Source organism: Eretmochelys imbricata, chromosome 14, assembly GCF_965152235.1.
Source record: "Eretmochelys imbricata isolate rEreImb1 chromosome 14, rEreImb1.hap1, whole genome shotgun sequence".
Lineage (NCBI taxonomy): Eukaryota > Metazoa > Chordata > Testudines > Cheloniidae > Eretmochelys > Eretmochelys imbricata.
In genome coordinates, this window is record NC_135585.1 from 14,234,901 (window position 1) to 14,250,740 (window position 15,840).

The 15,840-nt window shown below is 44.4% G+C and overlaps 1 protein-coding gene across 2 annotated transcripts in view; it reads left to right on the forward strand.

Moving 5' to 3' along the window:
* The window catches only part of SLC38A12 (solute carrier family 38 member 12), a 64,396-nt gene that overhangs the window by 818 nt on the left and 47,738 nt on the right, over nt 1–15,840 (forward strand). The window contains exons 1-6 of one of the 2 annotated variants that reach the window (XM_077834488.1): nt 1,069–1,135; nt 1,849–1,955; nt 6,239–6,360; nt 10,772–10,853; nt 11,914–12,013; nt 12,681–12,761. In XM_077834488.1, coding sequence (XP_077690614.1) covers nt 1,911–1,955; nt 6,239–6,360; nt 10,772–10,853; nt 11,914–12,013; nt 12,681–12,761 — 430 coding nt within the window. In that variant the 5' untranslated portion in view covers nt 1,069–1,135; nt 1,849–1,910. Of the gene's footprint in view, nt 1–1,068; nt 1,136–1,848; nt 1,956–6,238; nt 6,361–10,771; nt 10,854–11,913; nt 12,014–12,680; nt 12,762–15,840 lie in introns of those variants that run through there. The other variant, XM_077834487.1, reaches the window with a different exon arrangement.

Consider the following 15,840-nt stretch of genomic DNA (forward strand, 5'->3'; position numbering starts at 1 on the left):
GTGGGGGGGGCTCTGGGGTGGGAGCTGGGGGGTTGGGAAGTGGGGTGGGATGTGGGGGGGGCTCTGGGGTGGGAGCTGGGGGGTTGGGAAGTGGGGTGGGATGTGGGGGGGGCTCTGGGGTGGGAGCTGGGGGGTTGGGAAGTGGGGTGGGATGTGGGGGGGGGCTCTGGGGTGGGAGCTGGGGGGTTGGGAAGTGGGGTGGGATGTGGGGGGGGCTCTGGGGTGGGAGCTGGGGGGTTGGGAGGTGGGGTGGGATGTGGGGGGGGGCTCTGGGGTGGGAGCTGGGGGGTTGGGAAGTGGGGTGGGATGTGGGGGGGGCTCTGGGGTGGGAGCTGGGGGGTTGGGAAGTGGGGTGGGATGTGGGGGGGGGCTCTGGGGTGGGAGCTGGGGGGTTGGGATGTGGGGTGTGATGTTTCTCTTCATGCCCCCCCCCCCCCCCCCCCGGGTTGTATTTTGGACAAGGGAGTAGACTGTGTCTCCAAATCAGTCTGTGTCACGTGGGTTTCCTCTTTGCTTTGTCTCTCCTTGTTCCCACCTCTAATTTATTGTCACTGGGCATTTGGGGAGAGTCTACCTTAGATTTGCACATTTTTCTGTGATGAGATGTCTGCTAGCATGATAATTCTGGGCATGCTTCGGTAGCAGTCTCTCTTGGTTTTGATCTGTTTTAGGCTTTGCTTTAGTGTTTTTAGCATCACTATCTTGTGTGGGGTTGTTTGCTCCATTGAACTGGAGATGAATATTGTCTTGTCCAGAACAAGATCGTGATCTAGTAGTGGGTTCTATTTCTTAGCTGATTTTAGCTTTTCCTCCTCTACTACTCTGCTGTGGAGATGTTTATTGTTGTGATTGAGGTGGTGCCAGAAGTTAGTTGAATGTTCTTCTGTGTGTGGACTAGGAGGGAGTTTGTACTGATAATTTGTGCCAGCTGGTGTAGTTACTTGATAAGACAGGGCCCAAATCGTTTCTCCTATATAGCAGGATGAGTTAGATTAAGTTCTCAAGTAACTGGAGTTGTGATTTTATTGGCAAATTGTAATTCTTTAACGGCTTATAAATTCTTCAGAGGGCTTTTTTTCAGACGCTTTTATTGCTGTTGTGAAGTTCCCCAAATGCTTTTATTTTGGAGGCCTAGGTAAGTATAATTTCAATGTATTCTGTTTCTACATTCAGAGTGTTAGCTGGCTGTTTTTTGGAAAGTATATGGGGAGAGATTGGGGTTGTTGGGTGTTTTTTATTGTAGCAATCTGCAGAATAACTCGTGATGGCAGTATATTTCTAAAGCATATCGATTATTATTTGGGTGATAGTATGATTAGATCATCCTTTTATAGAATCATGGTTTTCCTACTGAGTGGGTTAGTGGAAATCCCTGGTTTGATGGCCATTTCAGGAAGGTTGGTACATTCCATAAGAGCTGTCATAATAGGTCAGACAGATAGTCCATCTAGCCTAGTATCCTGTCTCCAACGGTTACCCATACTAGAGCTTCTGGGGGAGTGTACAGAACAGGGCAATTATGGAATGATCTGCTCCTCTCTTGTACTGCCGGCTTCTTGCAGTTCGTAACTGGTAAGTATCTGATGTGCAGGGAAAAAGAGTAGGGCTATCTGATTACTGTCTTGACATAGGGCACAAACGTTAAGGATTTTGAACGGAGGTGTCAGGACAGTGTGTTGGAGGATGGGACATCTGGAGGTGTGCTCATATCCCAGGGCAGGACAGAGTCCCAATTGCAATTCTGCTCAAATCTTTCTCTGTTTGCCCATTGTTGTCCATCGGTCTTTCAGTGGCATCGTGAGCAGCTGCTGATAATGATAACCAGGCTTGGACATGTTGTCTCTTTAGGCCAGACATAGCAAAGACAGAAGATACCTGCTTCTCCGTTCCAGGCCCCTCTATCCTCAAACATGGCGGGTGGCATTACCGACACAGGGGAGCTGTACTCTCCTTACGTGAGTATTACCATTGGGATGTACCACTGCTGTTAGTTCAGTGTCTTCTCTTCACAACCCTGCTTATTCTCAGGGTATGTTGTTACTTATCTTCCTGGTTCCCGATGAACACAGTAATCAATGTCAAAGTTGCAAGGAATGCTAGAAGATATTAGGGTAAGGGCAGTAGAACATGTTTAGCTTGTTGCCCAAGAGATCTTGGTTTGAATTACACCACAACAAGGGCCACTTCAGAGTTTGAAAGGGACCCAAGTATCTAGAGTTTAGTGAGTTAGCTTAGAGAACTTTCATCCTATCTTTGAGACTTTATATGTTAAGTTTGGCTTGGTCCTTTTTTCATCTGTATTTATGGTCAGAAATGTGAATGTGAAAATGGCGTCACCTTACTGCCTGTCTCTGGTCCATGTGTCTTTTGAGATGCATCTGTTCACTGTTACAAACTAATTTTAAATAATCAGTTATAATGCATAGTATTTGCGTATTGTTTTACATCGCCAGTTACTCTACAAACCTTAAAGGGACACCATCAACCTGATACTTAATCGATTTGAAAAAATAAGTTACAAGTAGTTTGATACTACACTTGCCCTTGAGCCCCCTTGCCCATTTTTATGGTTTTACTTCCACATTTTTAAAACAAGCTTTTCCTTCTCTCCCCTGATCTCATGTGAAAGACTTGCACAAATAGGTGCAGCTGTGTGGGATGCTGAAATTCACTATCTACAAAGCATTGTCAAATATAAAAAGAAAACAAATTGAAAGCTTAAGGGGGCAAACCTTTTTTCCTCTGATCTGTTTGTTAGTCATTTCACATATTAATTGTAACAATGATAAATAAAAAAATTCAGACAGAAGTGATTTTTTTCAATGGGATGTCCCAAATGATCAGTCCTCACAGCATCCTTTATGAGGTAGGTAAGTATAATATCCATTTTACAGATGGGGAAACTGAGGCATTGAAGTAAAGTGACAGTCACTACTAGAGGGATTAGAACATCAGGTATTTCTGCCTCTCAGCCTTGTGCTCAGAACACTAGACTTGACTTCTCTTCAGCCTGGGCCCTGCAAAGACAATACAGCTCTGTGAGCATAAGCTAGAGTCTATTCTTTCTTATGCATAATCTCAAAATTAGTAGTTAAATTTGGATTTCTTGATTTATTATGGTGATGATATAAATGGCAGAGCATAGCTCAGGAATCTAAAATACGAGTCTGAAGTGTGGGATTTGCTGTATTAACTCCTGCATATTAAAAATGCCTGGCTAGCCTGGGGCACTAGTGACCATTTTAAGATCAGATATTTCATGAACCCACAATGCTAGCATTTAGTTCTGTACACCATTGGGAATGCTGATTTTTTTATATCTAATGGGGGTTCACAAAATATCAGATAATAAAATTGTCACATATTACTTCCCCATAGCTTCATTTCTGAAGCGATCTTAATGGTTATCTCAAGAACCATTAAAGATAGAACGAATGTTTTCCACCACCTGAGATCCAGGAATCTCAGCTTTCAAATGCTAAAAACATTCATCTCGAGTCTAGGAACCCTCAAAAGCTGAGGGTAGAACGGGGCATTATGCTCATAAGAGTATTGGCAGCTAAAAGCAGGCCAGAACTGAAAAGTGAAGGGGGCGGGGCAGCAACACAGTAATCAGAAAAACCTGATTTTAAGCATTTCCTGCCTGATTACAGTTTTTTGATAATTTTTATTGTCTTGTGCTTTTGCATAGTTTGTGGTCTTAAGCATTTTCATGTTCAAGAGATTCCAGTTGGCTCAGTTAGGTGGAGAAAATATTATGTGAGAGAATGTGAAGTAGTCACTTTTTTTTAACTTCACTAATAGCATGAACATCTCAGACATTGCTAGAATAGGGAATTGGTGCAGAAGTACCTTTTTAAATGTTTTTCTTGAAACTATTGACATTTTTTCATAGTCAACATTTAAAAAAAAACAAACTACTAATAAAGTAGTTGTCACGCTCACTTTCAAGGTCCAGTATTTTGTGACTTGCCAAGAGCAGAAACACTTTGGTGAACCAGTACTAAAGCTTTCAAGACTTATGTTGAGAAGGAAATCTGCTCTCTTCTTAATGGGTTTTGATTTCTTTATTTTAAGTGAATTTCCAGTACTGACATTGGCAAAATCATCTTTTGACTAGTAAGCCAACCCAATTTGATCTTCCCCATGGAGGGGGAATATGGAATCCTGAGATGTTTTTAGTTGCTTTTCTGACTGCATGCATAGTTCAAAATATTAGTGTTGCAGAAATTCCTGGAGTCTGAGTTCTAGGGAACTGTAGCTATCTCATTTCCTCTGAGGATGCTGGGCTATCTCTACCCCAGAGTCTGAGGACAGTAACATGATGCCAGTCTTGGCATCTGTTCAACCAAAGCCAAGAAAAATCATCTGGGTTTCTGTCCAAGTCCTTCATTGCAAAGTGAGTCAGGCCCCTGGGCACTCTGAACACAAGGGGAAGTAAGCGGGAAATGGGAGCCTGCCAACTGAGTGACATGAGCCTCTCTGCAAAGCGGAAGGCTGCATTTTAGTCCTTTGGGGGATCAGCTGATGTTCATGTTTGAACAGCGAAAAGGTATAGTGTCTCGTTGTGAGCTTAACAAAAAAGACTTTGCGTTGTGTTTTGTATGATGTCTCCAAGCTTGGCTCCTATGATCTCTGGCCATGCCAAGCACTACATGTGGGTTTCTCCCTCGTTTACACAAAAATTCTCATGGTTTATAAGGAAGTGGGGAGACTCTCAGGGTGTGTCCCATACCATGTTTGCATTAAGAATGGGAGGGCAAAGTCTCCTCCCTTTGCTCAGTCTTCACCTTCTTCCTTTAGCACAGCAGGTGGGGTCTGTTTCTTTTCCACCATTTGCATTGTGGTGACCCGAAGCACTACATGTGACTGAAGTGGGGACAATTTAGAACAGAAACAGTGAAACAGGAAATGGGATAGACCAGTCCTTGTACAGTGGAAGGAAGTAGGTTGTGGAGGAATTGCCCACCATTTCTACGATCCTTGCTCAGTGTCTCAGAGGAAAAAGGCAGAACTCCTCAGTCATGCAGCATGGAGGAAAATTATTTCCTTGCCTTCAATCTGGCAGTCACTTTGACCAGTTTACAACTCTCAGGGCTTGTCTACATTAAACCAATGCAAATCCCTGTGTGAACGCCCTTACATTGATTTAAGACAGGTTAAATCAATTGAAGGATATTCACACACAAAGTTTCACCATTTTAACTAAATCAGTTTAAAATTGCATCTTTAGTTAAACCAGTGCAACTTTGTGTTTAGATTAGGCCTCAGCTGCACTTTAATTAAAACTGCTTGTGATAAAGGAATAGCTTGATTCTGAGGAAACATGAGTGGACCACATCATGACACAGTCCATTCTCTCTTGTTGCAAAGGGCCCCTCTGTCTCTGGGCTTCCAAGCACAAAGATGCTGAGTGAGAGAATTATGTGCACCAAGCTGAGGGCTTCCAACCACAAATATTGTTCAACAGTATAGGTCACAAGATGCTTGGAGGCCAGTCTCCTTTGGTCAGCAGATCTGGTTTTGCTGGCTCAGCCATACTTTACAAAGAATGGTGGTAGGACAATGGAAGTGGAAAGTGTCTAGTGCTCGAGGCTATTTCAGCTCCAGACCTTCAGTTTCAGGTTAAACACTGACTTCACTAGGGCAGCCTGTGTGTAGTGATGGTGCCTCTTGCATTTATGCTCGTCAGCAAAGATTTAATCCCTGGAGCCTGACTCTCTCTAGGGTGGCTGGAAGGTGCCTTCTCTCCCTAGCTGTTGATAGGAATTTACTGCCTGAATAACGAATTTCCTTTAATTTAAAAAATAAAATAATGAAATGAATTTCATGAAAATCAGGTAGGATCATTCTGGCCTCAACCAGGCATAGTGCAGGCAGGAGTGCAGGCAGGAGTGCAGACTTCTATTGTCTATTAAATAGACTTCAGATGTCTATTAAAGATTCCATTAATTTTTCTTTTCTTTTTTTTTTTAACATTCCATAAATTGTAAATAGAACAAATCTGGCGGGGAACATCAATCCTGACCTGTGCTGTGCTAGTGCACTAATCCACTGCACAACCTTTCTGACTCTGAGTGTTCCCCTCCACTTGTATGTACTTTTATCTTGTGCTTATCCTTCCTAGACATGCATACAGATCACATTCCCCACACACAACCTGCCATGTCAGTGAGTTATCTTAGCTGATCCCCAGGGCTGCTGCATTATCTAATGCTGATTATCTGGATGATTGCAGGTTGGCCTGGTTTACATGTTCAACCTTATCGTTGGGACAGGAGCCCTAACCATGCCGAAGGCCTTTGCTACCGCTGGCTGGCTCGTCAGCCTCATTCTCATAATGTTCCTGGGCTTCATGAGGTAGGATTTTGGTGTCTCTCTTTGCCTGTCTTCAGCATGCTGGGAGTGTGGCTTGGTTTTATTCTAAGGGCTACATGTAAGAAATTGGGGGCAGCATGCTGGTGAGAAGCCCAGCCGCTCTGCCACCCAGCTGCTGGGATTTCACAATTGTGCTGCACCTGGATCCTGTTTAGAGGCTGTAGTTTTAATATCAACTTTCTGGCTAATGGATGTCTGCAATGTGGAGCTACATCTCCTCTAGCTGGTAGAAGGGAGTGTACTTTGTCTCCACTGCCCACTCTAGAGCCTTCTGGCTGCTGCATGGCAGAGGGTCTTCGTAAAGTTTAAGGCCAGAAGGGACCACCAGATCATCTGTTCTGACCTCCTGTGTATCACTGGCCACCAATGCCACCCAGCACTCGCATTCTAAACCCAGCCATTTAAATTAGATGGCAGCATTACAGCCCATGGGAGACTAGTCTGTTATGTGCTACAGGCAGAGACAAGGAAAGACTGAGGTGCAGTAGTGTCCAACCTCTTCCCCCCCCACCCGGCAGGAAAATGATGATCCTGGCAAGTGACACACACCCACATACTGCAGAGGAAAGTGGAAAAACCTCCAAGCTCACTGCCAATCTGACTGGGGGAAAATACCTCCCCAGCCCCACATATGGCAATCAGTTAGACCTGAGCATTTGAGCAGGAACCAGTCAGCCAAAGTACCTGAGAGAGAGAATGCTCCATGTCACATCAGAGCTCTGGCCCGCTACACCCAATCTCCCATCTCCAGCCATGGCTATCCCTGAGGCTTCCAGAATATGTTGGGCAGGGAAACCCCCTCCAGACCCCTGCAGGTGGCCAGCTGAAACCTTGAAGCATGAGCTTCACTACTGTACCCTTCAACCAGCCTCTGTTTTTGGGGTCGTCCTCCTCCCCCAGAGATAACTCCAGTGCTTGTCTCTTTGCTAGTGATATCTTTCCCAGTCACCAGTAGCAACACAAAGTTGATGTGATTCCTGACAATTTCACTTCTGCTGACTGCATTTTGAATGGCGGCCGTGAAACTGACCTGTCATGTCAATTTCACTCTGGCTCCTAGCAGGGTTCTGAGCAAGGGGGCACTGGAGCTCTGTCTGCCTGCAGATTTGGGGAGGCAGCTCTGCACTGACTTACATTTGGAAGGTGAACTTCACAGCCTTTCTCACCCATGCTCAACAGGGAAGGCTACTTATTCACCACAGACGAACGGAATTTTCAAATGTTGCTCCTTCTGCAGAATCAGCATGTTCTGGCTCTAGAACTGAACTGAATCTGGACTGGATTGACTCGGATTATAAATTCCATATACGTCAATCCCTTCTGTGTAGGGACCATAACCTTTTAGGTATGTTGCAGTGAGAAGACATTAGAATAATTAAAAGATCACCTGGGTCCTTCAAACCCATCTGCCCCATGGCTGTTCTTGGACACGAGCAATTTAAGCTGATGCCTGAATAGAGCTGCAGAGGAGCGCAGTTTGGTAGTGATTCAGCAACTCACAGATGGTGTAATCTCCCATCTGCTACCAGGAGTACAGGAGGAAGCAACTTCCTGTAAAACTATGCCTGCCTCATTCTTCCCCTTCACCAGTCTGGGATCTTGGAAACCCTGAGGCTAACTTGAAGCTGACCAGACTTCAGCTTGGTTTCCTCTGCACTGGTGCAGCAGTTGCAGCCCTGGAGGTGGAGCTAAGGGCTGTTGCTATAGTTGTGTGATCTACACATTCAGCCTGGAGACTCCAGTAGTTGATGGTGTCATCTTTCTGGTGAGATGTGAAGCCTTGTCTGGATCACTGGTGCTCATGAAAGGTCCCCTCTCACTTTTGTAAGAGTATTGGGATTTTAATCCTGGTATCCTGGCCAAATTCTGTTATGGGTACCTCCATTTGCCAATCTAAATTCCTTCTGCAGTTTTGATTGGATACAACTTTTTCCTGTCCTGTACTGTTTGGCTATTAAACAGAGTCCATGTTTCACTCAAGAGGAAACTGCATTTCAGTGGTGAATGAAATCATTTTTGTAAACCCCAGGTGTGTTGAGGCTTAATATTTGTAAACTGCAATAAATCTGTGAAAGAAACGCTCTATAAAAGTCTGGTTAATTATTATTGACAGACATAAATTCTGGAAGTACGAGTGACTGTTGGATTTAGATGCAATCCATTTTTAAATACCTTATTTCCAAATCATGAAGCTCATGTATGGAGCTCCCTACCGTCTGCTCTGGTTCTTCCTCAGTTTATATCTTAGTGCCAGCAGGAGGTGCAAATCTTGCTGGCTCGTCCATGATGCTCTTGTGCCAAACTTGAAATGTCGCACACTGGTGCTAAGTGCTTTGTAAGCCTAGTTGCCCTGTTGCTCTCATTCCTGTGTTTGCGCTTCTAACTCCCTAATAACCTCTAGAGAACTTTCAGTGCAGTGAGAGTCTACATGGGCAATCATTATGTGGCGTCCAGGAGGGGGCTGCTGTACGTTTATCCTAGCAAACCTAATTTCTCATTTGAACTTGATAAATGAATTCAGTTTGTGAAGCCGTAAAACTGTTTTTGAACCTTAAATAAGATTGATTTTAGTTTTACTTTAAAAAAAAAAAAAAGCAGTAGAGGGGAAAGAAACCTTAAAATGGTCATTTAGCTGAGACAATGACAGTCCGTTCCTGAACGTGTCAAAGTGGATTGTAGTGGTGAACTGGGACCTCGGATGGGTGAGTGATTCTAGCCGTCTCCTTGGCATTGGGTTAAAAAAAAGTTCCCTCTCGTTATTTAACTCCTTAGACGGCTTCTTCTACAGTCACTGGCAAAATTGGTGGTGTACGTCCTAATTTGCTTGCTGCTCTGAAATCTACAACAATAATAAACCATTGCCCTTCAGTAACACCTTCCTTCTGAGGGTCTCGCAGTGTTTTACAGCTACCAAAAGATTAAGCCTCACAACAGTACTGTGAGGACAGGGAGTATGCATTATTCCCACTTTACAGATGGGGAAACTGACTCAGGATTACAAACCCTACCATGCAATGCTCCATCTTCCTCTAAGAAGCCTACCCCCGTTGCAGTGAGGTAGCATGTAATCTGTGGGCCACACCTGTACTGGAGATATAGGCAGATGCCTGCTCCGTTTATGCAAATTAGTTGCAGGCTTCATGCTCCTGACAAATTTCCTGTGTGTTTTTGGTTGATCAAAGTTTGAGCACCTCTGACATAGTCCTAAAAATAAGAGGCTCCTTTTATTTACTGATATTTGCACCTAACTGTGATTTTATTGTGATGTTTTAACATGTTTTTACACAAGCATTTTGGTTGAGACTAATGGGTCTACCAGGCCCAAATGCTTAAACAAAAATAATTACAAACAGCAAATGAGATCTTCTCATGAATGTGATAATATACCATGAAGCAACCATAGCTGTCTCCAGGTTTTTAGTTTACAAAAGAAAAAACATATTCTTGCCTGTTTCTACTCTTACGAAACAGTAATAAGGAAGTACTCTTATGAATATTTTACATCTGTGTGGTGCCTTACATCCCAAATTGCATCATACTGTGTGCCTACACAGCACAACTGAAATGAAACCGTCTCTGGGTTGAAGGACAGCAGCAAACTGAGGTAGAACTCCCTGTACAAAAAGAGAAAGAGGGGAATGCTGGTGAAGGGTGCTGGGACAAACCCCTACCCTTACAAAACATGCTAGGAGATCTTTAGGGGCTACACGTAACTCATAGGATTCTGGTTTATAAGGTCTCACCCTAAAGACCCTTCACACAGTGAACTACACAATACTTCATTCATCTGAGTCATAAAGGCAAAGGACTGGGTCAGCCCTGTCAGGATTCAATCCTGCCTGTGGATCTAAGGAGTCCAAAACTTCCAAACTTTGATGCTTAGGGCTCCGTGCCATTGTTTTCACTAATGCGTGAGAACTTCTAGGTTATGAGATTTGAGTTGTTAAACTCTGTCTCAGTCCAGCTCTTAGCAGAACAGCATCCCAGTTGACACCCCTGGGGCAATCTCATCAGAGTCCCAGGGCTGAATGCGCCGCAGAGACCCTTGCCTCTAAATACGGTCTCAGGTACTAGCAGGATAGTGCAGACTCTTGCTTTGCAGCTGTCTGCATTGTTCTCTGTTCCATGCAAAAGATGCTTCATTCCCCAGAGCTGTCAGTCCAGCATCTCACCAACACTGACTTCACATAAGAAATGTAAGAATCCCCAAACCCTAGAAAATCGCCTCTGCACTGCTTCATTCTTGATTCGGCAACAGCGTGGAGGCTGCAGCACGTACCAGAGCTATGAAGAGCCTGTCTCCCTCGGAAAGCCCAGTCAAAGTAATTTGCAGTGATCTATTCTGCTGTCCTTGTTAGCTATTAGTAATTGCTAATTTTAATTTCCCGTCTAGTTACATGACTACAACGTTTGTGATGGAGGCCATGGCCGCTGCTAACGCCCAGCTGCGTTGGAAGAGAATGGAAAAGCACAAGGTTTGTGTCGTGGCTTTTTATTTTCCAATCTCTATCATTCTTCAGTCCCTAAAAGCTCTCCTCAGTTTACTGTTCTGGCTCTGCCTCCCCTCATTAGTAAGTCTAATAAAGGAATAAATTTCCACTGTACTTAACGTCTTCATATAAAATGTGGTCATTCTCTGTGGTATTGCTCATAAAACCCAGGATTTTCTTTTCCTGCTTTAAAAATCCCCGACCCTGCCCATGTGTCTCCCAATTTCATGCTGCTGGTTTTGGCCTGAGATGCTCTTTAGAGGAGTTGGGGAGAGCAATCCATCATTCAAGGTGTGTTAAGATCTATAAATCCTTAAATTATGTGAGATCCAGCCACTGCAGGGCACCGTTGATCTAGCTGGAATGCTCTTGTTATCAGTCATTGGAGTCTTATCCCAGGGACTCCTGCTGGGCATTCTCTCTGGCCTCTGTCCTGACTGTAGAATTTACTCCTTTGCTGGGTTTGTCAGCTCCTGGGTTTAGTGACCTTCATGATGCAGTACAAGGCATAATTTTTTGGTCAGACTTTAATCGTGATCAGTAGGAAGGTGGGGTGGAGTTGTGGAGTGGGTTTTCCTGCTCTGCCTAGTTAGGGAAATGCAAAGGTTTGGGTTTTTAAGAAAATGTAATCTGGTGCCCACACTGTGCATCTGGACACCAAATCTACAAACTCATTGCATCAAGCTTGCTAGTGTCTTTATGATTTTACTGAATGGACATTCTGCTCTTGTGTATATGTCCCACACGGAAAGAGAGTAGCTCACTTTGTCATTAACCTCCTAATGCCCTGCCAGTGTTGTCCTCCTTCCCGAGAGTGCCCTCCCCACATTCCAAGACCAGAAAATATGGTTCCCTGCCATCTCCCCATGTGCTCACCGGTCTGTACCTTCCAGTCCCCCTCTCTTTTTCACCATGAGCACATGGAACTGAGGCTTTTTCATTGGGTTGTTTCTACCTCCTTGTACTGTTGCCACAAGCTGTGCCTCAGGTAGCACACATCACAGAGCAGAACCTGGGCAGCTGCACTTATCTTCCTACCTTCTAGGAAGACGACGATGAAGATTCTTCCTCTGGGGTCTCTGATAGTGATATTCTCCTCCCAGATGGCTATGAACGATCAGAGACACGGCCTATCCTGTCAGTTCGTAAGTATCCAACTTTTGCTGCTACTTGCTCTCTAATAGGGAACGAAAGGCTTTTCCCACTTCTGTGGGAACCAAACCCTTTACAACTGCCCTCTTGTAAGTGGAGTAAGACTTTTCTCCTCCACCTTTCACCCTGAGGGCTTGTCTACACTTGAAAGTTAATTTGGATTGAGATGGGGTATGAATTTAAAGCACCATAGCCATTCCTGAATAGCTCCATGAAAATGGATTAAGCTAAACAGGAACAAGACATTCTTAATCTATAATAAGAGTATCCACTCATAGAGTTATTAAAGAACAGTTATTTTGGAATAGACAAGCCCTTAATGACAGATGAATTCCACATGCCTACATCTCACGAGCTCTCTTCTAGTTCATGCCATTATGGATTTCAAGATGGACTAATGGATGAAGCTAGTTTTACTCTGTTGCTTCCAAACAGAAGAGGCTTTTTCTTTCCCCTTTTACCTAGAACAATTCCATCTGGTCACCGAGGCATAAATGTCTTCCTCTGAAAAGCTATAAATGGTGTGGGGACTGCATGGCAGGGGGTGTACGTATCCTGGATGGTGTTACCAGGATAGGTGGGATGTCCCCAGATGCTGCCTGTCCTTCCTTTGGGCTAATCAAGAAGAGTGAGTGGAACTTTCTTGTTTCCAACTTGCAGAGAGACGTGGCTCACCCAATATCTTTGAAATCACTGAGAGGGTGGAGATGGGTCAGATGGCCTCTATGTTCTTCAATAAAGGTAACTATCTCACTTTCTCAAGGGTTCCCAAAGATCTTCCTGAATAGGGTAGTAGGTGTCGTTGTTCCTTAAACCTGGGCACTTGTAACGTGGTGGTGGAAGCAGCTGCTGCTGTGAATTCTGGGTTCCCTCTAAACCTCCTGATTCTGAGGACTTGACAGTCCCAGCCAAACATGCCCCCATCCTTTTTGTAGGATTTTTGTTACTGACTGTCCTCCATCGCAGTTGCAGAGAATGTGATGTTATGGACTCATTTCCAACCCAGCCAAGGGAACTACGCCAGAATCTAGGTCAGGGAAGGCAGAGGGGCTGTAGTAGGTTTAGCCAAAAAAGTCCTGAAGCAAAATGGGCAGATTTCCCTTAGCACATGAGTATAAAGATTGTAGGAGTAACACTTGCTTCTGCCCAGCATGACTGCTCTGACCCTGACTCTCCATGCATTAAGTGCTCACCTCCTCTCTCTGTATCCTCTGCAAACATGGTCCACAGCAGCAGAGCCAGGAAGTGTGCTGCTCTCACCTTCCTGACACTCTTAAGATGCAGCACACCAAACATTTCCACAATCAGTTAGCTTCAGTCTGAAGGAAGGAGGTCAGTGAGGAGCATTTCTGAGAGCACTTGACTGTGGCCGAGTAAGTGACCTCTAGGGCTTCTCTAATCCTGAGCTTCAGTCTGAATGGGTCCCCTGTGCACACCTGATGGATGCAGGCATCTTGTCTTTGTATTAAATGTGTTTTCTGTCATACAATAAAAAACATCTATAACTAGAATGAAATAAGAAAACCCTACAAAGGTAGCTGCAATATAAAGCTATATTAATCTCACACTATAGAGATACAAGCCATAGACAACGAGAGAGATGACACTCAGAGCATAGTGTGTTAGTAAAGAAATCCCATGTTTTCTGTCTCTGCAATCAGACACATGCCATGGTGTTCAGTTTTGGTCTCTTGCAGTCAAATGTCTTGTGAATGGCATGTTCCTTTGTTCACCGGTATTTTTCTTAGCACACAGTGGGCTGCCTTTTCCACGGCATTACACCAGTTTTATGCTAATGTAACTTCATTGCGTTCCATGGAGAATCAGGATCCGGGGTGGGGAACGTTTTCAAAAGCACCGGTGTCATTTGCAAGCACAAGTCTCGCTGAAAGTGCATGGGAATCCTTTCAGCAGGTCTTGTGCTCCTAGCTCACTTAGCTATTTTGACATTCCCACCTTAGAGCTCTAAGTGCCCCACTCTAATGGTGGCGGAGGAGCAGTGTGGTCTCAGCCTAGGCCTGGAGCTTCTAGTCCCAGCTCTGATACTGATTTGCTGCACCTCGGGGCAAGTCTCTTCGCTTGTGGCTGTTTCCCCATCTGCAAAACAAGGCTATTACTTACCTACCTCACAGTAGTTGTCTGGGGATTAATATTTGTAAAGCACTTTGAAGATGAAGAATGCTGTGTAAGTGTTGCCTAGCAATACTGTTTTGGATCCTTGTCTATATCGGCAGGTGTAGCCTGCTAGATTAAGGGGATGTTGCAGAAAGGGGGCAACAGGTCAGCCAGTGCATGCACAAATTTCAAATCGCTAGCAAAACCTCTTCAAGTGAATTGGAGAGCAAATGGTGGTGACTACAATACCTAGTACTGGAGAGTGGGGTTTATAAGGGAGACTATGTTCTAGGAGGCTGCAGCTGATCTCAAGCTTTAATCATTGATGTTAGAGGCAGTGTCTCCCAGTAGAGGGTGCTGGGAGTACATGTGCTTCTCTTCTAACCCGAGTAAGAAAAACTACATGTAAATTTCCTCACAATACTGTATTACTTGCCTAATGCTTTACATTTAATCCCCCATCTTAAAGTTTTATTTTTAGTTATCAGAGTTAGATGCTAGGGATCCCCTTCCAGAAATATTTAGGGTCCTGATGATGATGGGATGAGAGCTCTTTCAGGAAGTCAGGTGGTGCTGCCATGGAACACAGCATGAAAACACTGTGACTTCCAGATAAGACAGGAGATCGACCTAGTTAGCTGTTCCGGGGGGAGCTGTGACTCGGGTACAGAGAAGGGCTACTAGGATGATCTGAGGAATGGAAAACTTGTCTTATGAAAGGAGACTCAAGGACCTTGGTTTGTTTAGCCTAACTAAAAGAAGGTTAAGGGGAGATATATGATTGTTCTCTATAAATATATCAGAGGGATAAATACCAGAGAGGGAGAGGAATTATTTAAGCTCAGTACCAATGTGAGAACAAGAACAAATGGATATAAACTGGCCACCAGGAAGTTTAGACTTGAAATTAGACGAAGGTTTCTAACCATCAGAGGAGTGAAGTTTTGGAATAGCCTTCTAAGGGAAACAGTGGGGGCAAAAGATCTATCTGGCTTTAAGATTAAACTCGATAAGTTTATGGAGGAGATGGTATGATGGGATAACATGGTTTTGGTAATTAAATATTCATGGTAAATAGGCCTAATGGCCTATGATGGGATGTTAGATGGGGTGGGATGTGAGTTACCCAGGAAAGAATTTTCTGTAGTATCTGGCTGGTGAATCTTGCCCATATGCTCAGGGTTTAGCTGATCGCCATATTTGGGGTCGGGAAGGAATTTTCCTCCAGAGCAGATTGGAAGAGGTCCTGGAGGTTTTTCGCCTTCCTCTGTAGCATGGGGCACGGGTCACTAGCTGGAGGATTCTCTGCTCCTTGAAGTCTTTAAACCACGATTTGAGGACTTCAGTAGCTCAGGCATAGGTGAGAGGTTTTTTGCAGGAGTGGGTGAGTGAAATTCTGTGGCCTGCGTTGTGCAGGAGGTCAGACTAGATGATCATAATGGTCCCTTCTGACCTTAGTATCTATGAATCTATTTGCTGCTTTCCCTCCCTGGTCAGAAGTAATAGCCTGGTCTTTACTATTGCTCAGCTCCCGTTCAAAGGTGCCCCACTGTTTTTGCTACAAAAGCTCAAACCTAAGAGATCAGAGAAGAGCCAAGTTAAACATGCCTCTCTGTAGACTGTCATAGCACACCAGTCATTTGAAAGGCTCCACAGAGATCAAAGGGCCCTGAATGAGGGGGTTGTGCAGTTATCAGTTGGATAT